General features: G+C 30.8%; 1 protein-coding gene across 6 annotated transcripts; it reads right to left on the reverse strand.

The window, feature by feature from the left end:
* Window positions 1–1,993: 1,993 nt before the first annotated feature.
* LOC139528752 (cytochrome P450 4A4-like) lies at window positions 1,994–25,436 on the reverse strand. 6 transcript variants are annotated; one of them, XM_071324934.1, is made up of 13 exons: window positions 25,231–25,436; window positions 23,822–23,991; window positions 22,879–23,080; window positions 22,472–22,599; window positions 21,965–22,089; window positions 19,525–19,587; window positions 18,782–18,905; window positions 15,925–16,057; window positions 13,406–13,529; window positions 10,990–11,185; window positions 5,917–5,999; window positions 4,321–4,386; window positions 1,994–3,168 (listed from the first exon to the last, which is right to left on the reverse strand). In XM_071324934.1, the coding sequence occupies exons 2-13, from the start codon at window positions 23,984–23,986 to the stop codon at window positions 3,066–3,068; spliced, it is 1,512 nt and encodes a 503-aa protein (XP_071181035.1). In that variant the 5' UTR covers window positions 23,987–23,991; window positions 25,231–25,436; the 3' UTR covers window positions 1,994–3,065. The 6 variants fall into 6 exon arrangements, with proteins under 6 accessions (XP_071181035.1, XP_071181030.1, XP_071181033.1 ...); XM_071324929.1 differs by lacking the exon at window positions 10,990–11,185 and adding an exon at window positions 10,739–10,934 and having other exon boundaries at window positions 23,822–24,007; window positions 25,275–25,419; XM_071324932.1 differs by having other exon boundaries at window positions 23,822–24,007; window positions 25,275–25,405.
* Between the last annotated feature and the right edge of the window lie 754 nt (window positions 25,437–26,190).

Here is a 26,190-nt window from a genome sequence, read left to right on the forward strand (position 1 = left end):
GTAAATATTATTCCTTATTAAAGGCCGAAAATGTAAAAACATTTAAACAAGAAAACCAACTGCCTGATTTTTATCAAGAAAACAAATCTCAAACAAATATGATAAAACAGCAACCAATAAAACTCAATTACAGACAAGACTTTGAACTCAGACATCAAGTAAATACAACACATTTACCAGAATTTTAATGAACCCTGCGAAAGTCAGTTTTGTTACTTCCCACAATTATTTTCTGCTGCCATATTGATTCCAAAAACTTTTCAATTTTTACAATATCATTGAGAGAAATACAGCAACAGCCCACCTTTAAAAAAGTTTGTGTCCAAACTTGCCCCAATAGTTCAAGGTTTCGACCTCAGGCTGTGCTGGATGGGGCATTTTATTCCAATTTTAATTGCAATTGGTCAATTATATTTGGTGTATGTAATGATTGTTAGGTATATATGTCTGTCAATTATCTTCTAACCATGACCTCATTTTCATGGTTCATTGGTCAATTTTAAGTTTTCCTTGCCTAGTCTGTTTCTTGGATACTAGATACAAAAGGTCATCTATATTTAAAGTATGTAATGATTGTAAGATGCACATGTCTTGTCTGGCAAGGTTCATCTAACCTTGTTCTCATTTTCATGGTTGATTGATCAATGCTAAGTTTGTTTCTTTGATGTGCAATAGGTCAACTATATTTAAAGCATATTTGGTATATGGAATGATTGTAAAGTGTACATATATTTCCAGTTTGGTTTATCTGACCATGACCATATTTTCTTTGATCATGTTAAATTGATATGATAGTTGTTGAAAAGCTTTATATTTAAGACTACCAACATAAGTACAGAAGATGAAATATTTCAGCATGTGCACTCTTATTGCCTATTGCAATGTATTTTGAGAACTATAATAGATCAAAAGAATTTTTAAACAGTTGCTGAAATCATCAGGAATTATTGACCTCTAATAGAAAGTCACTTATTTTCATTTCATGAGTTATCTCCACTTAGTCATGAAAAATAGAAATCACTAAATCTTCAAAGTGGTAGGTGGTGATCCTTTTGGGAGTTGAGAATTTGTAAGTGCTGGCTTTTAATATACCATTAATAATGAGAATTGTAATATGGAATACATGGGCATTTAATTTGGCTGATGAATGGACGGTCTAGGTATTGCCTGATGATTAAACTAGACTGGTACCGATTGAAGCTGTAAATGAGTGATATAGTGGTTTGGATTTTTTCTTCTTCTGGACCTGCAGATTCACATATGGTATATAATTAGTATTATCAAAATGCCAGAATGAAAACTTTTTTTGAATGTCCTTATTTGGCATTGGAAATGTATTTCCATAATTACAAGGAGTCAACATTTTGTCCATCCGAATTAATCAATGAATTATGGGATTTTCCAATTGGAATTTAAAGTTCCACAGAGAACAATAGCTTTTGTATCTATACTATGGAATGGTTCTACTTACAAAAGTTTATAAATGTCTGGAGCAGACCAACTGATTTTGGGGAAGATTTTATATCTTTCACGATACATGTTCCTTAAAAAAAAAATTAGATAAATTCATGTTTATGATACCAATATAAAACTTCTTTAAGAAAAAATAAAATCCCAACTTCACAATACCATACTCAAAAAGAATATGAGATCTCCTGAGTGAAAATGTGCCATATGTGTGTACATGCATTGATCATCTATAAAAGGACCTGCATTATAGCATTATGCTGTGTAAATTAAAACATGAAAAAAGTCTCATAGACTCCTTTAATTTTTAAGTGGAATTGGCTTCTAGATTATTTTATTTTAGTAAGTTTATATACTGTTCACCTTGGTCTCATTCTGGGACTCTTTTCACAAAACATCTTATGACATTAAAAGTTGTACAATGTATTGAAATGATCACTTGTTTTTTTTTTGTGAAATGAATCACTGAAATGGCTAGATCATTGTCAGTAAAGTTTGAACTTTAAAATCAACAACACAAATTAAATTTTATAATATAACATTTTATTTAACTAATTGATTGTATTTATACATGATTGTTTGCAAATAACATATGAAATAAAAATGTATACATATGTATAAAATAATGTAAAGTTTAATACTTTTCATTACAATTAAGCATTATCAACGTTATTACAGCATAATAAATCATAATAAAATCCAATAGTACTAGCAAGCTTTAATTTTTATAACAATGATTGTATAAAGCATATAAATTTGGAAAGACAAAAACGCCTGGGTAAACATACAAATTTAGAAATGGGTCTGGAAAAGTTTATACATGTACAATAGAAAAACTAAGGCTGCATTTTACAATGCAAAAACAACAAAATCTAGGATAACAACCATAGAAATCATGTACTAAATATAACAAAATAACTTCAAATTAACTATCATGCAGGAGTACATGACAATAGACAGCACTTGGTTTCATACACTTTTAAAACTGGATTGTGTCCCATCCACACTATCATTTTCAATGTTTAATGGACCGTGTAAATGGGAAAAAATCTCTTATTTGGCATTAAAATTAGAAAGATCATATCATAGGGAACATGTGTACTAAGTTGCAAGTTATTTTGATTTCAACTTCATCAAAAACTACCTAGACCCAAAACTTTAACCTGAAGTGGGACAGCCAGACAGAAGCAGAGAAGGACAAACAAACGAACAGACGGACGCACAGACCAGAAAACATAATGCCCATAAATGGGGCATAAAAATATTAATTAATACAAGTGAACAGGGAATAGTATGTATGTATGTCTGATAAATATAAAATCATCATATGACAAAATACTGATTCAGATATAACTTTACATAGCAGTTACAAAATTGATTAAAAAACATTTTGAATAAAATTACAATAATAACGATCATAACAAAACAAATGTCATTCTACTTGTAATACATCTTAGGATTAACTTAAATATACAACAGCTTGTGTATGACTAAAACTACCGGTAATGCCCTTTTAAAAGAAAAATGCACTATTATAAGTTATATGGTTTCACTACGGATCCATAAAGGGTTAGTCAAATTCATAGGGGGGGTCCTCTTTAGCTTCTTTCTTTGAAATTGACCATAATTCCATTCTTTGCTCTCATGACAACCTCCATGAAATGTTCAACTTTGTGATCAGGATCTAAGGAAATCTCAAATCTGAAAATTAAAGTTCACATATATTATGCTTAAAATATGGCCAAATTCCACTGATCACAGAATATAATCCTTCTGTAAGAATCAGTGGAAGGATGACGTAAAGGGCTTTTATTAATGATTTTGAAAACAAATAATAACCCTTTCCTCCATAATGACGCCTTTTGACGCCACCCCTTTTACTCCATAATGAAGCCTGTGTAGTGACTCAGTTGAAACGTATAACCTATGAACAAACTTTATCAGTCTTAAAAAAAATTGGGTCTAATATAAAAAGGATATTCATGAAAATATCTGACTGGAATTTCATTGATGAAATATTTGTTTTCGAAATGCATTAATACTGTACTTTAAAACGGATGATTTTTTTTTATTTAAAAAATCCTATGAGAATCAAGTATGTAAAAAAACCATTTCCATGGAGAAAGCCGTTAATTAATCTGTATAAAAGATATTTATATAAAGGAGATGATGAGTGTACAACAACTCATCAACATAAAAAACATATATAGCCTTAAAAAAAAGTCTTTGTCAAGCTTTAAAAAGCTCACTTTAATAAATTTTGTGGAGAATGTGTCTATGGGCAAGTCATTTGTAAATATGCATGAGTCAACTTCCACAAATAGAATGATGCAGGATTCAGGTAGTTAAGACAATTTTGTGATTATAATCATTGTGTACAAGTTCAACATATTTGGTTGAGGCAAACTGAAGTTAATAGAACAAAAACGAAACATTCAGCAATTTTTATGTTTATAAAGGGGCATAACATATAAATGGTATAAGTGACACCACCTAATTTCGAACTTGATCTGTGTTTTGTGGTTATAAGTATTTTTATAACATTTGTTTTAGGCAAACTTAAGTTAGAGAATGGAAACCAATTTTTGGGATGTACACAATGCACGGGACAGGACATAAAAGGATAACACTTAAAATGTTGTTATTTTTAACAGAGTTTGTATAATCCTGCCTATAAAATCAAATTACCCCAAATAGCAAAAAAAAAAACCCTTGAAGAGGGAATAAATACAACCACTGCAAGGTTTCTGACTTGAGATAAAGCACCTGAAGATGTGACAGTTTGGAAATATTTTTTTTATAATCCTAACCCATATGATATATACATACCATTAAATTATACAGAAAACATACCTGTTAACTATTCTTGCGATGAGAACTTTTTCTTCATGCTGGGCAAAGGCTTGTCCAATACAATTCCTAAAGAAGAAACAAACATATAAATATGAATAATTACATTGCAAGTATGTTTCGTTATATTAAGCTATTTGATTGGCTAACAGCAATCTCAAGTCCTTCTGAAATTGACATTCATTACACAATAAAATTTGACATTCATGATGACACGATCATCATGAGGGCCCACAATAAAGTGCACAGGTAAATTAGATAAAAACTTGATAGGAATCATGTTTTCTAGATCCTAGGAAAAAAATGTAATTATAAGTATTGAATGCTTCTTTTTATAATTTCAGAGGGTTGTAAAAGGGTTGACCTTGCGCACATTGTAAGAATGAAGCCCTTTTGCGCTTGATACAAAATGTACTTGGGTCAACCCTTTTACAACCCTATGAATTTACAAAAAGAAGCATTCAATACTTAAGTAAAAGGTGATGATGGGTGTACTGTATTTCTAAAATATTGAAACTTTTTCTATGCTTTACAATATAAAAGAGATCTGTCATACTTTTACACTGACCACATGCTAGAATGTCTTGTCAACTTTACAAATCATTCTATTTAAAGTCAATAAATTTTCACATTATCTCTACTATATCAATAATCCATGTTAAAAATGATATTTTCTTGGTTCAGTAAAGTTTTTAATTTTCTAAAACTTAAGATGCATTAGAAATCTATTTATCTAGAATATGCTTTGCCTTAAAAAAAAATCCAGATGTGCCAGTTTGTCTTGAGGGGAAATTGCAGCATTTTAGCCAATGTGTCCACATGAACCTTTAATATATTGTGAGGAAAAAGTTTGAGTTGGTTTAGTTTGCTGTGATGCAACTTGAACTCAAGTGTGTATTCTTGTGTTTGTGCTGTGTTGTTTGGTGTCGTACATGAACAACAAATGCCAAGTATTCTCTTTAACAGGATTACCCTAAAAATCTCTGGTAGCGTGATTAAAGGAATCCTGGTCACATAAATAAATAAATGGATCCTGGTGTAGTCTGAACGAAGTCTTGCAAGTTAACATAAACACAAAGTCGATTCAAAGTTCAATACTGTATTATTCAAAATCCAAGGTACATGTAACAGTAATACAAGTTTACAACCTCTAAACTGAAGGCTCAACAATACGGTGACATAATCCTAAATCTCCTACGAACACTCCTCTCGTATATCGTCAATCTCTCACTATCTATTTCTCTCTTTTATACTACTCTAGTTACCAGATTACAATATGGTTAAATGACTCTTAACAAAGAAATATTTTATAGAAGCTATATTACAGGAGCCCAGAGCTAAGGTCAACCGAGGCACCTGTATAAACAAAGCAACGGGCACCAGCTGATTAACATGATTGATTTGACATTTAACAAGTACAATCTGATTGAAGGCGATATACATAGATTGTAAGGAATTACTTTATAACGGTTAATGAGAATAAGTAATCTAATTATACCATGATAGATCATGATAAAAAAACCCAGTGATGCATGTAATAAACGAAAAACGTTACAATATGTTTGAAATCAGAATCATGGGGAGATAACTCATGTTTACCTTGGCCCAGCTGAAAAAGGTACAAAACTGTAAGGGTCCATTTCATGGTGTTTGTCTTCTTCAAATCTTTCAGGTTTAAATTCCTGTAGAAATAGTAATGTTTTAAAATATGACATGACAAATTTGTACAATGATTAATTTAAACTAAACTCTTAAAGATTTTAAACATTTGCAGTATATTTAAGCTATATTTAAATATAAAAATGCAGCAGAGCTTAACTAATACTACCTGCTTCCTAGATTGATAAATAAATGTATTTGAGACAATATCTGAAAAAGTCTAATTTCCATGTCCCGCACTTCACCAGCAATTATTTTTTTATTCAACCATCTTTTTTGAAAATTTTAAGTTTTAGTATAAACTAAATTATATAATGCACCATGGCCTGCCAATTAAACACTCATTCTTATATTTCTTCCAATAAAATATTGTAATTTAAATGTTCAACCCCCCCTAAAATCATGTTGTCCCCTGTGTTTTTTTGAAAACTAAATCATTCAAATAATATCCAAATTAACTAAACAGGCGTCCGATTCTCACATATATGATGTATTATTTAATAAACTTGCCCCTAATTTGTCTTTTTATATTATAACTATAGCATGTAATAAAATTTTGCAAATTTTAAGAGAAAAAAAATTTGTCCCCAGGGGTGATTTCCCTCCTGTTACCACTGGGTTTTTTTTACCTGTGGAAACGTTTACAAGACCAAAAGTTATTTTCCCATTATGTATTGTGAAGAGCATCATTCCCTGAATGTATTAGTACAAAGAAATAGTTGGAAAGGCGGCCAGGTTTGAAAATTCAAGCCCATCCAAGGTAAGAATTTATAGAAAAATACTTATTGGTGTTCTATCCTGTTATAGCCTTTTTTTACACTTTCTGAGAATATTTTTAAGTGTGCACCACAACATTAAGTGTGTTTTTATATCATCTTTTTAAAAGTTATATGTCACAGGAAATACACTTACATTTAATGTGATAAAAAGGACAAAAACTATCGCGTAATTCCTTTCTGTTACGTTCTGTCATGTTACCTGATCAAAAGTAACAGCATAACCATCATCAGTAACAGGACGGATGTTCAAGACAATTTCACTGAAGAATCGAACAGTTAATCTACTATATGCCAACCATTTCATTTAATATAAGTTATCACCCCCATATCAAATAAATTTCAAAATAATATACAGTATATTGAATAAAAAAATAGGTTTTTTGCTTTTGATAACAGCAGAGAACATTGTGCAATTCTAGTATAGTAGATAGTAACAGAAAGGAATTTATTTTAGAATTTTTCATTACCTGGGCAGATTTTTCATCTTGCAAATACAGTTTCAAAGGATAAATGACATTGTTTGCTGTTATCTTCCAATTGTGACCAATCTAAAATGATTTATTTTTCTTAAACTTTAAAATAAAGCAGAAAAATCCTTTCTGTTACCAACTCTGTCCTGTTACCGTTGTCCTGTTACTCAAGATTCTTTCATGTTACCGACATATCTGACTATATTTAAGTATATTTCTAAACCTTTTGTATTGCAAATGCTAAAATCAATAATTGGCATTTGATAAACTATTGCAGGATATACTAGTAAACCACAAATAGTGTCTTAAACTTATTCCTTATTCCCATTAGAAACTTTTTAAAATTGATTCACTTTGGTAACAGGAAAGAACTGGATTTTTTTTGTACCATTTTTTAAATTGCCATTGTTTCCTTATTAAACAAGTATTTGAATTACAGACAACAGTTCCTATATCCCCAATGTGTGTTCTTCGATTTGTGCTATTAAAATACCGGGTCTAAAGAATTTTTTTTGTTTTTTTCTTATTGCCAAAAACTAGACTTTTTCAGATATTGTCTCATTTACACTTTGGGTATTTAGCTATATTTTGCCTCCATTAACATTTTTCACGTCAAGCAACAATCACTTTTTAATTGTGACGTCAAATGTTTTAAATTATGATGTCAAAGTTTACCGGTGTCATATGGTATTTTGAACCCCCTTAAAAGTGAACCCGGGGTCAAAATACCATGCGGTAAAATGACCCCGGGGTCATTATTCACATATGGTATTTTGAACCCCCCTGTGGTATATTGAACCCCCCTGTTTTTAATAGAGAGTATTGCAGATAATCTAATTTACAATTTATTGCCTATCCTTTTTTTTAATTTGTGGTTTTAAATAGGGGGTTCAATATACCGCAGGGGGGTCAAAATACCATGGCTAAGCAAAATTTTCAAAATATCTTTTCCAGCATGTTTAATACACACAAACCACTTATTGGAGTATTATAACTATGTTAAGGAGTTAGAATAGCTTGAATTTTTGAAATTCTAGGTCTATAGTAGGGGGTTCAATATACCGCGGGGGGGGGGGGGGGGGGGGGGGGGTTCAAAATACCATGACTAAGTAAAATTTTCAAAATATCTTTTCCAGTATATTAGATACATACAAACTACTAACTGGAGTATTATAACTATGTTAAGGATTTAGGATAGCTTGAATTTTTGAAATTCAAGGTCTATAGTAGGGGGTTCAATATACCACAGGGGGGTCAAAATACCATGGCCAAGTAAAATTTTCAAAATATCTTTTCCAGTATATTAAATACATACTAACTACTAACTGGAGTATTATAACTATGTTAAGGATTTAGAATAGCTTGAATTCTGGCAATTCTAACTCTTTTATGTAGTTAGAATTCACCACCAAGTAGTTTGTATTTATTAAACTTGCTGGAAAAGATATTTTGAAATTTTACTTTGTCATGGTATTTTGACCCCCTGCGATATATTGAACCCCTTACTCCAGACAATTCAAAGAATTCTGGCAATTTTAACTCTTATATGTAGTTAGAATACACCAACAAGTAGTTTATATGTATTAAACTTGATGGAAAAGATATTTTGAAAATTTTACTTAGACATGGTATTTTGACCCCCCTGCAGTATATTGAACCCCTTACTCTAGACCTTTAATTTAAAAAATTCTGGCAATTCTAACTTTTGTATGTAGTTCGATACACCAATAAGCAGTTTGTATGTATTAAACTTAAATACCATGACTAAGTAAAATTTTCAAAATATCTTTTCCAGTATATTAGATACATACAAACTACTAACTGGAGTATTATAACTATGTTAAGGATTTAGGATAGCTTGAATTTTTGAAATTCAAGGTCTATAGTAGGGGGTTCAATATACCACAGGGTGATTTTACGTAATGGAGGACAAATGTGAATACAAGTGTAAATACGTCTATAAATATACAAACGACTAAAAACAGGGTATCAAAGAAGTTGATAATATAAATTTGGTAATTGTTTTAGTGTTTTAGTTGATGTTGTCTCAGATGTATGTACATACTACATGTTTGATGGTAGTTGAGTCTTCCATACAAATTATCTACTAACAAACTACTGTCCTTTATAATAGGGAGAAACATTGTCTTATTAATGTGACTATTAATTTGATTAACCATGTATTAAAAACTGAAAACAGGTCATTAATACAGAGCTAATGCAAAAGTAATTGATTAATAAATGTGTTACAAAATGATTGTGTTCATAATTTCCTGTATTATGTCCTCGTAAAGTCGTATTGGGTGTTGATCAACTGAATAGAGGTGTTTATATTCTAATGGACATTTCACAACATCTTGTTTCCAATGAATAAGTAGTAATTCATCATATGAAATAACTTACAGGTTTTTATCATTATATTTGTGTAAGATAATTCGTCATATGAAAAAACTTACAGGTTTTTATCATTATATTTGTGTAAGATAATTCGTCATATGAAAAAACTTACAGGTTTTTATCATTATATTTGTGTAAGATAATTCGTCATATGAAAAAACTTACAGGTTTTTATCATTATATTTGTGTAAGATAATTCGTCATATGAAAAAACTTACAGGTTTTTATCATTATATTTGTGTAAGATAATTCGTCATATGAAAAAACTTACAGGTTTTTATCATTATATTTGTGTAAGATAATTCGTCATATGAAAAAACTTACAGGTTTTTATCATTATATTTGTGTAAGATAATTCGTCATATGAAAAAACTTACAGGTTTTTATCATTATATTTGTGTAAGATAATTCGTCATATGAAAAAACTTACAGGTTTTTATCATTATATTTGTGTAAGATAATTCATCATATGAAATAACTTACAGGTTTTTATCATTATATTTGTGTAAGATAATTCATCATATGAAAAAACTTACAGGTTTTTATCATTATATTTGTGTAAGATAATTCATCATATGAAATAACTTACAGGTTTTTATCATTATATTTGTGTAAGATCATAAAAGCACTGTATTTTGTAGACCTGTTTTTCAAATAGTTTTCTTTACTCTCTATCTTTACTCACCAAAAAGTGGTTCATTATCACGGAATTTCCAATTTTTCTGTAGCCTTGGGTCACAACTTGACATAAATTATGGTAATATAGATCCGATTATGTACTAATATATACAAATCAGTTCCGGTAATCTCTTAATCATTAACGAATTCAGTAACTTCAGAATTTATTTTATTTTGGCAATTATAAATATATAAGAAAACGATAAGGGTTTTTGAACATTTGACATCGGTTTTAATCAACCCATAGATAGATTTTAATTCTACCAGGTAGAATTCTAGAAATTTGCCTATACATTTAGTTCTGTCTGAAATTGTTCCCAGCATGCCATTTTTTGTTTATGAATGCCAAAACCAAATAAACATTGAAGGTACTGAAGTCATTAATGGTTCAGTTAATGAATTCGGTAATTGGGAGATTTCCAAAACTGAAATACTTACCCATGGTTCTGGCCAAATGTGTGAATTATGGTGAACATCAAACATACTCAGACCAAAAAGACTGCCTTCTGGGAATTCTACCCCCTCTACAACACAAGGTTCCTTTATCATCCTACTAACTGAAGGGACTGGGGAATGGCATCGTAATACTTCTTTTACAAACATACTTAAGTACTTCATTTTGGAAATATCATCACTGAAAAATATGGGTTAAATAAAAAGAAACGTACTAATATATACAAACTACTAACCCATGGTTCTGGCCATACATGTGAATTATGGTGAACATCAAACATACTCAGATCAAAAATGCTGCCTTCTGGGAATTCTACCCCCTCCACAACACAAGGTTCCTTTATCATCCTACTAACTGTAGGGACTGGGGAATGGCATCGTAATACTTCCTTTACAAACATACTTAAGTATTTCATTTTGGAAATATCATCACTGAAAAACACGGATGTAATGAAAAGAAACAACATAATTTATGATTTAACAAACTTTTTCTAAAATTATCCTTTTATAAATTTTGAAATTTATATTAAGAAACTAAGGTTTCAACTCCCTCAGGCAAAGTTGACTTTAGATGAATTTGGCTATTTATTTTAGGTATTTTTGTCATATAGCTCTTCAACGGGTTTGGTACTTATACATATCGAATTTCAAATGTTTGGCTTTGAGCGTTCCTGATGAAGGTAAATCCAGAAAAGCGATTCGGACGCATCAGTTTTAATGTTTTAAAAAATAAAAACATGAAAAACGTTGAATAAAATATTTTAGCAAATATGTGTGAGAAAATTGCCTAAGAATTTCTTTCAAAAACTCATTCAGTAATTCATTTCTAAAGCATCAAAAACGGAAAGAATCAACATGCACTGTTACCTTATGCAAATTGGATACCAGTTTTTATGTTATTGAAACATAAAATTCGTGAAAAAAGTGTGTTACTGTGACATTATTGACCAAAGAGAGCATTCTTTAACAAACTATTTTGTTTTTACTGGTGTTTTCACCAGTACACACCTATATAATAGTTATGAGCTTTTCCTGTACTAATTTTTTGTATTTTTTTTCTCATTTGCTAGTTCTAATGATTGAATTCAAAAGGAGGGGCTGTAAATTAAAACAACAAGTTTAACCCCAATATGTAAATTATTCATTTAAGTGCATGTCCAAAGTTTGGAACCTGTGATGCCTATGGCAATTATTTACAATTTTTTTCATTATAAAAATGTTCATCATGTTTCATGAAAAAAAACAGAATAACTATTGTTGATAGGAAATTTTTTTGTTTAAAAGGACTGCGTTACCTTTTATTTTGTCTAAATAAAGCAAAGATATACAATGTATACCCCGGTATATAATTCATCTAAACAACAGCCAAACAATGTTAGATCTGTAAATTTGCAGTAGCAAATTTTTGTTCTTTCCTCACTGGGATTCAAACTCATGCTACTGAGATATCTTGGCACCAAATCACATTCATTTGCACTATGCAAGACGCACTAGACCACTCAACCACCTAGGCTCTTAAAAATAGAGCTTTTGGTGGCATGGTGTTACCTTTCCTCATCAGTTTTAATCTAGCGTTGTTGCACAGTACATGATATATATAAGGCATAAAGATGGAATTGTTATAGATCAGCTGAATTATCTATTTTAAAGGATCCTACAAATTAATGTAAGATGCAGTCACAGAAATAATTATATTATAAGTACGTCTGAACTAGTGACAACTCTACAACAGATTTTATCCATCGGATCACCAGCAGTGATTGTGATAAAAGGCTGAAAATACATTCTCAGCCATTTTCTACATTTGAAAATGCCTGTACATGCGTTTTGTTATTTGATTTTGCCATGTGATTATGGACTTTCTGAATTGATTTTCCTCTGAGTTCAGTATTTTTGTGATTTTACTTTTTTCTGTATATATAATTCGTCTAAACATCAGCCAAACAATGGTAGATCTGTAAGGTTGCATTATATATTTGAATGTTTAAAATATTTACAAGTCACATTACCTGAAGATCTGCGGAAGCAGTGAAAGTACTAGTAAAAAAGTGATGCATTGAAACCGTTTTTATCTTTTAATAATTTTCTTATATATATATATATATATATATAAGTGCCTATAAATAGCAGCACATGACATACTATGGGAGTGTGGATTAATCAGTACAGAGATTAATTCAATTACAAAAATAAAATTATAGATTGCCTAACAATGTAATTTTAACACACTATTTAGTGTGTAAATATAAGAATGTTTAAAATATTTACAAAATGATGAAAATAAACGCAATATTTCGCTAGACCAACTAGCTTTATCAAGCGTGCATCTATCCAGGTGAAATCGGATGTAGATGATAATTATTATTTATATATATATATATATATATATATATATATATATATATATATATATATATATATATATACAAATTGACTTCTACAACGACATAAAAAGCTTTGAAAATGGTTCAAGTGAAGACCATTGCACTTCAGCATTACTGCACCATCACACTTCAGCATAGCTATCAACAAAATAACATCACAATGCAACCATCACACCTCAGCGTGACCATTGCAGTTCTGAGTACCATTGGGGTTCAGAGTCCTACATATATATTTATCAATATCAAAACTATATATTCCAATAAGTACCTGTCAATATATTGTTTATCTCCAACGACCTCTCTGACCTCTTTATAAACTTTCTCCTGTATATCTTTATGTTTACCTAAACTGTACATACTCCAACTTAGGGCACTAGCTGTTGTGTCATGACCTTTAAAAAAATAATCAACAGTTACAGATTCAATCAAAGTGCTGTAAGCGCTGAAGGCAGTTAACCAAAAACCAAGGCAAACATAATTATGAAACCTGAGGTGCTTCAACATTAAACATTCAAATATAGTACATTTATGTTTATCTAATGAATTAATTATTAAGGCAAATACTTTATATATTATCAAGGTTTCAAATGCAATGCATATATCAATATATATTTTTTATGGTGAGTCTGCAGTGGTACAAGTTCACAATAATTGCAGTTGTTCTACTTGGTAGTTAACGTTGGTTTAAGTTGACTGCTAGTAGTACAAGTTGACTTAGTACGAACATGTAATAGTATGAATAGACTGGTTTCCCTGGAAAGAAAACTGAGTTTGTGTGTTCTATAGTACAAAAGTTATGAGACACGAATCAGACAAATGTTCACTACTACAGGGATCAAAGGTTAGGTCTGACTGACCTGCCCATAGTAAATGTAAATGATTTGTTATTTTGTCCCATACATTAATATATATGGTTTAGGGGTGGGGATCTTGACGGTTTTCAAGTTCTCAAACAGAAAGGGGTAGGGTAACCCTAGGGACTTCCCCTACATTTCATTTGATTTGTTATATTGTCCCATACATGAATATATATGGTTTAGGGGTGGGGATCTCATTGGTTTCCAAGTTCTCAAACAGGAGGGGGTAGAGTGACCCTAGGGACCCCCCTATATTTCATTTAATTAGTTATATTGGCCCATACATGAATATATATTGTTTCGGTGTGGGGATCTCAGCCATTTCCAAGTTCTCAAACAGGACCTCAAACAGGACAGTGACCTCCAGCGACTCTCCCTGCATTTCATTTGATTTTTCATAGTGTCACAAACATGAATATGTATGGTTAATGGGTGGGGATCTCAACCGTTTCCAAGTTCTCAAACAGGAGGGGGTGGGGTGACTCCATTTGACATTAAAATTTGTCAAAAAGTAATTTTGAGTGTCTGTATAAAATATTTTCTGCTTTTTCTATCTTTTACATATATATCTTTTGGTTTTCAATTCTAGTGTTTATACTCATTTACCATGCATAGATCTATGTATTTTGTCACTTGCCTGGATTTTTTTGTAGTTGATCACCAAAACCCGGAATTACCCTTATCTGCTTCCAGAATCATTTCCGTTATTGTAAAATTTTGTGCAGCCATTGTTATTGTGTTAACTATGTTGTTTTTGTCAATCAGATACGATTTTACTTGAATTTACACATTATTTGTCGGCGATTTTCTGTAGAAAGCTAGCGGTTGAACAAAATGAATATTGCTGTCGAATAATAATGATGAAAATAAGAGTTTATTTGGAGACTGTTGAAAAGGTTTGCAAAGTTATTTCTTATTTTCTTTCAAGTGGAAGGTGACTCCGTCGGGCGTAGCTAGAAACCAAGTCGAAATTACGCTTGCAAAAGTGGAAGGTCGCGGACCTCGGACCACAGCTTATTTGCACCCCTGTCTCCAAATTGAAAAGATCATAATTTCGTCTTCTAATTTGAAATTGCCGCCAACAGCATGAACAGTTGAACTTATTATATAATAGACTACTAACGTAGTTGTACTACGTATTGATGACAAACAATATTCCTACGACTTTTGCCATTTGGGAAATCTAAACTACTTGTCTTAAGAGATTTTCGGTGATTAAATATTTCATACAATTGTTCTTTGACATCTTAGCCAAAAGCACAGGTCATAATAAACTACACAAGGATTCCTAATGAGCATTACTTCCTATGTGTAACTTCAAAATTTTTGGGTGATTGGACGATCATTTAAGGTTTTTCTGGTCATATTTTTTGTAATCCAGAATAAAAAGTATTAAAAAAGTGTTCAATTAGTTATATATAACATAGTAGCCAGCTAGATAATAACAATGGCAAGTATTTCAGCATTTATTGGGTAGAACACAAATCTAGGGTGTTCACATAATGCAGCTTAACTGCATAATAACTGCATAATAACTGCATAATAATAAAAATAAAAGAAGAATGTTTCTGAGGACTCAAGCTTCACAATTTCTTAAGTTATGGACAGATACAGTGGATTCATTTATTTTCTTGGGTGTCAATTTTTGTGGATTAAGGAAAACTTGTTTTTTTGTGGGTGTAAGATTTTGTGGTTTTGCCAATCTCTGTATATAAAGCCTTTAGAAAATGTGTATTTCGTTGATAATTTGAATTCGTGGTTCACCTGTTCAAGTAAACAAAAAGACAGAAGAACAGGCAATAGAAATGTACACTCTCTACCTTATAGTGTTCGGTTAACTAGACAAGACAGACAAACTTAGTTTTCCATGAAAAAGAGTGATATCCTGGACTCTTCTAGACACATTTATAAATCCTACATTAAAATATACCTGCAAACATAAATGTGTCTACTTCATTTCTGATCTCCTCGTTTGTCAGGCCATTACCATTATCATCTGTAGCGGTTAATAAAATGTCCAAAAAATCTAACTGTTTTTTCTTCTCAGAATCTTGATTATTAGCCTGTAAATGAAAAGAACTTTTATTTAATGAGTTAATCACTTTCTCATTTACGAATGAATGATCTAAAAATATCTTGATGAAACTTTGATAAATACGTTTTATCACTATTTTATGAAGTTTTCCTTTGATATTACTGACTGATAATTTCCTTTCTCTGAGTGGAGTTGAGTGATATGAAAACAGAGTCAAGTGATATGAAAATTGTCGCTAGAAACAAGTGGGCACATGGCTTTGCTAATGAAATTGACATTAAATTGACAATGTCGTCATAGGTAAAATAGCGATAAACAGATTATCATAGGTCATCTCAACTAGATTGCTTTTCTCACTTTCGCCGTACTGGCTCAAGCAAGAAAATCAATCTCTTTGAGATGATCAACAATAACCTTGATTATCGCTATTTTATGAAATCTTCCTTTGATATTACAGACTTATAATTTTCTTTCTCAGTACAGTAGAGTAATATGAAAATTTATCGCTAGAAACTAATGATGCACCTGACATTGTCACTGAAATTACATTGAGTTGACTGTTAGGGTTGCTCTCCACCAATTGCAACTCATTCAAAATTTTGACCAAATTGCAATTTGTTTTTTAAAATCAAATTGTTCAACTGGTCAGAAATTTGAACCAGTCAAGTCATGAAAGTGCAAGGTGATAAAATAAAACATACTTACAATCCTATAAGACTTTAACTCCACTTTAATGATGTTGTGACAAAATTAGTTTATCAGTTTGTATAGTTATATTATATTCATTTCCATGCTGAAGGGTAACTGTTTATTTTGAATTGCTATTAAATTGTCCAAACTAAGCTTTCATATAGTTTTTCTTTCTAAAAGTATTCTATATTTATAAGAATCAGATATTGTTCAACTGGTCAGAATTTTGAACAAATTGTTCAGTCAAAATATGAAAGTGCAAGGTGATAAAATAAAACATACTTACAATCCTATAAGACTTTACCTCCACTTTAATGTTGTTGTGACAATATGAGTCTATCAGTTTGTATAGTTATATTATATTCATTTCCATGCTGAAGGGGAACTGTTTATTTTGAATTGCTATAAAAAGGTCCAAACTAAGCATTAGTTTTTCTTTCTAAAAGTATTCATCAGATATCATTTTAAATAAAATATCATATATTCAGAAAAAAATGTGTGAAATAACAATATGCTATTGATAAGTTTCCATGGAAAGATAACCTAAAATATTATTCTTTTGAATAAAAACTTTTTGAAAGAAAAAATGATTATCTCCCCATGGACACTTCCTACAAACATATTGCAATTTTACACATATTTTACTGAATACAAAATGTTTTAATTCACATAATGTCTGATTCTTATTATTGCGAACCCTATGATAGTTTTCCATAGATTCACCTGCAAGTTACCTGTCGATTTAAACTTTTGTAAGTTCTATTGTCCCATCTAACAAATACAACAGGTATTGTTTTCTGTATAGTTCATTCACCAGGACCTTTAAATTTCTTCTAGGAGAAATATATCACTCATTGATTAATTTACCTGACCAAAAAATTATCTGTTTTTTTATTGAAATACTTCTATAAACTCACATAAACTGTATGTAATATTGTATTTATTCAATATATCATTAATATATTTTCAATCTGTTCAATATAAAATCTGATTTAATAATAAAAAGTTTATTTTAGACACATTTTTTAGTATTTTCCAATGAATTTGCATGTTTTTTGTTGTTGTTAATTTATAGACTATGTTTATGAAGACCTTAATTTAAAAATAATAATATTCAAATTTTTATTTATCAAACACACAAAAATATTTATTGAATATTTGATCAGAAATCAACGTTTAATTTTTAAATCATTATTAATATTGAACACATTAAAAACGAGTTTTTGGTATTGAATAAATACAACACCACATGCAGTTTTGTGAGTCCTTTCTTAGTATTGGTATAAGTATTTTTTCATCATTGACAGTTCAATTTTTTGTTCAGGTATATTAATCAATGAGTGATATATTTCTCCTAGAAGAAATTTAAAGGTCCTGGTGAATAAACTATACAGAGAACAATACCTGTTGTATTTGTTAGATGGGACAATAGAACTGCCAAAAGTTTAAATCGACAGGTAACTTGCAGGTGAATCTATGGAAAACTATCATAGGGTTCGCTATAATATAGAATACTTTTAGAAAGAAAAACTATATGCAAACTAAGTTTGGACATTTTTTAATATAGCAATTCAAAATAATAACAGTTCCTTCAGCATGGAAATGACTATAATATACCTATACAAACTGATAGACTGATTTTGTCACAACATCATAAAAGTGGAGATAAAGTCTTATAGGGTAATAAAGATAAAAAAAAAAAAAAAAAAGTCTTAATGTTTAATTTATCACATTGCTCTTTCACTACTTGACTGTGGTTTTCTACAGCAGTTAGTTCAAATTTCTGACCAGTTGAACAATTTGATTTTATAAAACAAATTGCAATTTGGTCAGAATTTTGAATAAGTTGCAACTGGTGGATAGCAACACTGACAGTCAAGTCACTGTAAAAAACCAATTGCAATTTGGTCAGAATTTTGAATAAGTTGCAACTGGTGGATAGCAACACTGACAGTCAAGTCACTGTAAAAAACCAATTGCAATTTGGTCAGAATTTTGAATAAGTTGCAATTGGTGGAGAGCAACACTAACAGCCATTTATAGATGATTGTTTTATACCTACCAATTCTTTTCTCCTCTTTGCAATTATATCTTCAGAAAACTGATGAACAAAGTCACAAAGTTTGTAGAATTCTCGTCCAGTAGAAGACAACCTGAACAGTATTGGATTGTACAGAAAAATATTCCTACAAACAAAATAATATTTTAAAATGAAATAAAACTTAATTTTGTACAATGCTAAAGTAACTCAGTAAATTTTGTATAATATTCAATTCTTGTAAATAGATATAAGAATATGTGGCATGAGTGCCAATGAGACAACTCTCCATCCATATCACATTTTGTAAAAAGTTAACCACTATAGGTCAAAGAACGGACTTCAACATGTAGCCTTGGCTCACACTAAATAGCAAGCTATAAAGGGCCCCAAAAATGACTAGTGTAAAACCATTCAAACAGGAAACTTGAAACCTGTATCATATTTTGGAATATTTTGCTTTTTTTATGATTGATGCCATTGTTTTAAATGCAGTGAAAGGAAATATGTCAATGAGAAAAACAAGAACTATATATGGCTACTGAAAAAAATAAATATCCTATGATTGATTGATGGTTGGTTAATGTCCAGTGGCAATCATTACAAGAACATTCAGGATGATAAAATATAAATGAATCATATACTATTATACCCAACTTTGTCCCCAACAGACGATTCTTACAGCTCATTTACTGTTGTTCCTTCTTCTTTCTATCAAAATCAAATAAAAATAACAGTCACAAATCATTGTGTCGTCTGTAACTTACAGTGCTCTAGCTAAAACCAGTGTCACCAATCTTTTCACAGCTTTTACATAAGGATGATTTTCACTGAAAATACAAATGTAAATTTGTTAAATCATTTTGCTTCGATTGATTTTTTTAAGTTTTCAAAAAAAATCTTTGATTCACAGCCAATCTGGAAATCAAACTTTGAACTTTAGAAAAAAATTATTACAATATTTGAACATGGAAGTAATATTTAAAAGGAATAACAAAGTGGTCACTTCAAAAGTTTCATCTGTGTTACCACCCATCTTTCTATAACTCGTTAATTGGTTTAATATCTGGCATGGAAGTTGATTCTGCGCATGTGATCGATCAAATCACTGACACTTTTCGGTCATTTTCATGTTCATGGAAAATTACAAACAGACAAATTTTTGTCGTAAATACATGCAAAGTAACCCAAAAAGTCCATTCGTTACATTCCATTGATGTATGCTGCCAAATAGAGTCATTCGTTCAATTTTTATTTTAGTTCAATTTTCCTATTTCTTGTTAGTTTGATCTTAATAGTTTCAACTGACAGCTATCACATTATATTATGACATATGAAATTGGATACATGGCTGAGTTATTTTCAATTTTAATATTTATAGACAGTTAAAAAGCCATTTCCTTCAGTTAAGAAGATGATTGCACAAAAAATATGTTTGGACCCCCTTTTATTAAATAATAATAATCTAAGTCTTTCGTGTATTAAACAATTAAAATATTCACAATTCTAAACGGTTCTATCCTTTAATTTACAGTTCTTGATACATAAACTAATTCGTGTAAGAATGAATTTGCCGTAAGACAGATAGCGTCAAGCTCATTTTGTCCCTTTGTTTTAATTTTTGTTGTACCGTAGCTTGTTATATAAATACAAGTATTCCACAATAAACATGTTATAAAAAAATATATATTTACAAACATATTAACCCAATTTTAGTTGTCCAGTTTCAATAAAGTGATCAATGACATTTATGACATATACATAAATTTAGAATACTTGAAAGTAAATATCCTTTTTTAAATCTCAATTAACTTTGCACATTTCAACAGTAAAAAAATCCATGTCTAGATTTGTCTACATTATTTTGTTAAACATCATGTGAAACCTGATCAATTCATCAGTATTTTACTGCTTTACTCAGAATCCGCTTTTAACCGGAAAATACTTTTAGAACAGTTTAAAACAAACAGTAAAAAGCAAAAATATGCTAAATCAAATACAATTTTCCATGCTAAACTGTTGTAGTTTGAACAATTCTCATCCATTTTTCAAGTTTTTTTTACATCATACGACTTCTTTCTGAAGGTAGAGATTCTATATGATACAGTGCCACCTTCTTATTAATAAACCTCGGATTTCACACTGGTACTTTATAATTACCGGACTAGATAAAATCATGTGACTGATAAGAAATGTCAGATGCCAATTTACAACTGCGGTATCACAGATAGTAACTAAAGGGGTCTTGCCACTGAGACTATAATTGGATAAAATCATATGACTTTAGTACAGAGCTCTGCAGGCCGTTAATACATATGCTAATTAGTTGTTGTTTTTCCTTTTTAATATTACTTCCATGATTTGAACAACTCCTGATTTTATTATGATTAATTTTCTTTAATGTTTGTGAACCAATTTAGACTAGAATTAGGACAATAAAATTGAGAATGGAAATGGGGAATGTGTCAAAGAGACAACAACCCAACCATAGAACAGACAACAGCAGAAGGTCACCAATAGGTCTACAAAGCAGCAAGAAATTATATATACAAAAAATAAGGACTAAATTGATATCAATTTGATATCAAGATTCATCCTAAATCTCTTTCAGGTTGATTCATCAATTCAACATTCAGAACATAAAGTTTTTGACTTTTGGGCAATATGTATGAGGGTGGTATTGGGGGTACCTTCATGACGAATAAACCTTAAAAAATTCTTGCCAAGTGACATTAACAGTAATTTTTGGTGCATGACGATAAAATGTGCACTTTTTTTGAGACGATAAAAATATTGAATGCCTTTGACGAATCATGCTAATTTTTTCCAAAATTAATGGCATGATAATTATTTGAGAACTCTGACAAATCTTGTAAAGGATATTATGACAAATCAAGGTAAAATTTCAAAAAATTCTGCAATTTCACGCTAACAGTAGCTGAAAATGACTGTTTAACGTCTGACAGTAAAGAGCAATACTACCCTCATTTATAAGTTTATGTCCAATCACTAATTATCACCGAAATGATCTGATCCCTTGAAGGCTTCAATCAAAATAAAAATGTTGATTAACCATTATATCCAGATTTAAGGTCAATATATGCACTTTTTTCTGTAAGTTCATTTCTTAGTATGTATATGTATTTGTTGTACAATGTATATATATATCCAAGTGACAGGAAGTCATAATCCTGTAAATAACCTTACCCAACAAGTTGGACATTCCCTTTATATGACAAGGAACATTGCAGTAAGGTATCCAGAGTAGCCAGGCTGGCTAGTTTGAAAATTTCTATATATTTACCATCTTTACAGGAACTGGCAAATTTTTCCTAAAGAATAAATAAATTAAAATGTGATATTTTGAAAAGAATGGTAAATTCATAGTAAAACATAGAATATTGATTCATTTAAGCATGCACTTTCATTTTTTTTATGTCCGCTTTTGTATGGCTAAATTGACAACACTTAAAGTACAAGGGACCAATGAAGTTTGCAGTGTAGCATAGCGTTGTAATCAATTCAGCCATTTTTAATAGTTTTATTTAATGATCCTGAAAACTATCAGTACCTACTAGAGCAAACTCTACCAAAATGAAATTAAGGGAGGTTTGGTTCAACAATACTTTTTACTAGCTTTTTATATTTTTTTAATGAAAATGTCAATCAAAAATGTTTTAGGAGAATAGGATTAATACATGAACGCGTACTAACCAATAATGTATCAGCCACATCATTATAAACCTCGAAGTAACCATTCAGTACACTAAAGTGAAAACCAGGTGTCAGCAAACGTCTATTTCGTTCCCATTTTGGTCCATCTGACACTAGTAAACTGTCTCCTGTAAAATTAGTATACACTGATTCTTTACACTTATCTTTTACCACCATTCTAAAACAAACGTATGGTAATGTTTTATTTTAACCTTTAGTTTTACACTAGATTCTTAAATTACTCACTGATCAATGATAGCAAAACCAAAGTTTGTCACCAAATATAACTGCAAACCAATTAGTCATATGGTAACATATACAAAAGTCCTTCATAATATTTTAACTACAATAAAAGCAATGATTACATAAACAAGAATCCTTCACAAGATTTAGCTATTAAAACTCACCAAGCCATGGTAAGACAAATAAATATCCTGCCCCAGACTTGGCTTTAGGTGCATTTGACTTCATTAAAACTTTGATAGTATCAGGATGTGTAAGTTGAAGAATTGGACGGTTAATAAACAACCAGAAAGTGTAAGCTTTAGCATTCTGTTTCTCTACATACTCTTCATGATTTCTACACACAAAATCGTGGAAACATCCTATCTGCAATAAAATTCAACTTGTAATATGATTTTAAAAAAGATGGGTATATACATGATACAATTCAAATGAGTAGAAAGTTTCATTAAGATGCAATTACTCATGTAGGGCCAAATGTTTTATGTTGAAAAGGTCAATCTTTGCAAAGTAAGAAGTCAACTAAACAAAGGATAAAGATGTTGGTCCAGACTAACAGAGGGACGGAATCTAGAATATGTATGGGTTGATTGGTATATACTTTCTCCACAGATGTTGGCCCAGACTAACAGAGGGACGGAATCTAGAATACGTATGGGTTGATTGGTATATACTTTCTCCACAGATGTTGGCCCAGACTAACAGAGGGACGGAATCTAGAATATGTATGGGTTGATTGGTATATACTTTCTCCACAGTCATAATATATACAGAAAATAAACTTTGGAACCCTTACTAACCTGCAGGGTCTGAAAGGCACATTATCAATAACATTTATTTACTGAAAAATTAAACAAAATAGTTCTATTTCAAGATGTAACCGGAGAGCAAGATTCTACTTGCAAAATCGACATCTACTACATGTTCTAAGGGAAGCAATCCCATCACAAAGAGAATGTATCTCATGTATCTAGTCTGGTGAAATTTAGATAAATATATACAGCTGTCATTTGTTAAAAAAAAAGTTTGCTTGAGAACCTTGATATACATTAGCCCCCTTTAAACATATACTAGGAGCTTAATAGAGAGTCAATGTCAAGTGCCTACCTGCAATGCATTACCAAACAGCCAGTGAGGTTTGGGTCCTGGAAAATGTGACAATACTTTTTTTATTTTCTTGTACCATCTTATAAATGTGAACAACCTTATGACAACATATGACAAAATCAGCACAACCAGACCAACTAGTATTGACATCAGCATCACACCCATTCTGTCTAGATCACAAAATATCTGTAGAAATGGAAAAAAGTAATTTTAGATAATATATTTACCATGTTTTCATATCATTCAAATACATATAATTTGTTCCATAGTGTAAATAATTGATGTATTGTGAAGTTGTTATGTTCTATAAATCTGAATAGTATAGCTGTTAAAGTGGAGAAATCGGCCTTATAAAATTTGCCTGAATTTGTGTCCGCCATATTGGGATGATCATAATTGCAGTTTTGATCATCATGTTGACACAACTGATATATGAGGGACTTATTAACCCTCAATCTTATGGCCTGTTGGCACAAATTGATTCAAATGTGCAGATTTACTCCTTCGTGCCTTTTGCTAAATATGCTTTTCCTCTCTATGCTTTTAAAGGGTATATATATGGGTTTGAGGAACTGCAGCATCAAATCTACCAGTGATGTCAATATAATTTGTCACTATTTGTAGTTTGGGGTTCGATGTTCTTGTTTTCTATCAAGTTATAGTCTGATTAATATGGTAGCTGGTATGGTCTGGGTTAGGAGGGGTCTGTGATTTTTTCTGCATTATTCAATATATTGTTTGCCATTTTCCTCTATTCTTTAATTTTTAATTCTAGCACATTAATCCTTTAAACGTCTATACCGTCTACAGATAAAGATAAAGATAAAGATATTTTATTTCCTAATCATAGGGCTTATAACAAACATGTAATCACATAAAGTAAAAATAAAAAGCCTTTCTCTCCCACTCGCATACACTCACACATACAACTATCGTTCTGATTAAGGATGATTGATTTAACAGTACAACATGTAAATGAAAAATAAAATACAGATAGAAATACAGACACAAATGTATTTTTATTTTTTTATGAGGAGAGTCAGTTGCCTACATTGTACATATGGAACAAAGGATAACTCTTACTGCCCAGAAAAGAAAAAAAAATCTATATACATACCTAGGTCAATGTCAGAAAGACGTAAAAAAAAAATTGGCACAAAACTGGGGAAGGGAACCTCCCTCGCCCTTCCTGAGTTTCTCAGCCTCACATAAAAAAGTTTATATCTTTATTCTCGTGACATTGACCTTATATTGTATATTTATTTAATAGTGTCAGACCAGATGAACGAAAAGCAAATGTGTATCCCTCCCGCCCCCCCCCTTTTTTTTTTTATTTAACCTATATATATATATATATATCGGCTGTTGTTTGCTCTATGGTCGGGTGGTTGTCGCTTTGACATATTCACCATTTCCTTTCTCAATTTTATTTGCTTTTTAAATATAGAATTACTCTTTTTCTGGCGCCCTGTTGAAACTTTGATTATTGGTCAAGATTTTCAACAGTTCAACGACGATGAAGAATTTAGTTGTAGATGAAGTGTATTTGCAAACTTGTTCTCTGTCATGTGTCAAAGAGAAAGTGAAACCAATGTTGTAACTATTTTCGCCCAATGAAAATTGGCGTATTATCAAGAGTGTGGCTAACTGTTCAGGGTTCAGAGTTCGAGTTGAAGTTGCAGTTCGAAGTAATACGAATTCGAATATTTGATTAAACCATTTAATCGGCCCATAGCGCATGTTACAAATAATTATTACAAATAGACATTAGTAATAAAAAAAACAATAATCGGTTAATGTTTTTGATTTGATACCATAAATTAACCATAGCAATTGTTTTCTTAGTATAAAACATTTTTAACAACCATGAAATTTGAAATAAATAGGCAGAAAAGTCAAGTTTTTAGTAAAAAAAAGATACGATGAGCATAACTAAGAATTATTTTTTGAGGATCGAATCAGTCAAAAGATTAACCTTTGTTTCACTTTCAATGTTGACATTCTTTTCCTATTGATAACTGAACATATACATAATCCATAACTAGAACTTTAAGAGGTTAGATTGAATGTCAGAATACGGATTCATGATGGCGAAAGTCGAATTATTCACTTGCAAGTAAATAATTCATCACGTTTCGATTTTCTTAGCTTATTGTGACAAAATTAAACCATACTGGCTGCTAAAAACGAATTATCATTTCACTATTTCGCTTTCATTTTAAAATAATTGAACCCCCCAAAAACACATTTAAATTGGTATTTTTTATCTTTAACGTAGCTAATGCCCCTATAAATTTGACATAAATTCGCAATTTACCCTTTTTCCAGTTGATTCAAAATATATTTTCTGTCATTTGTGTTATGAAAGC

Source organism: Mytilus edulis, chromosome 6 (genome assembly GCF_963676685.1).
Source record: "Mytilus edulis chromosome 6, xbMytEdul2.2, whole genome shotgun sequence".
NCBI classification, from domain to species: Eukaryota; Metazoa; Mollusca; class Bivalvia; order Mytilida; family Mytilidae; genus Mytilus; species Mytilus edulis.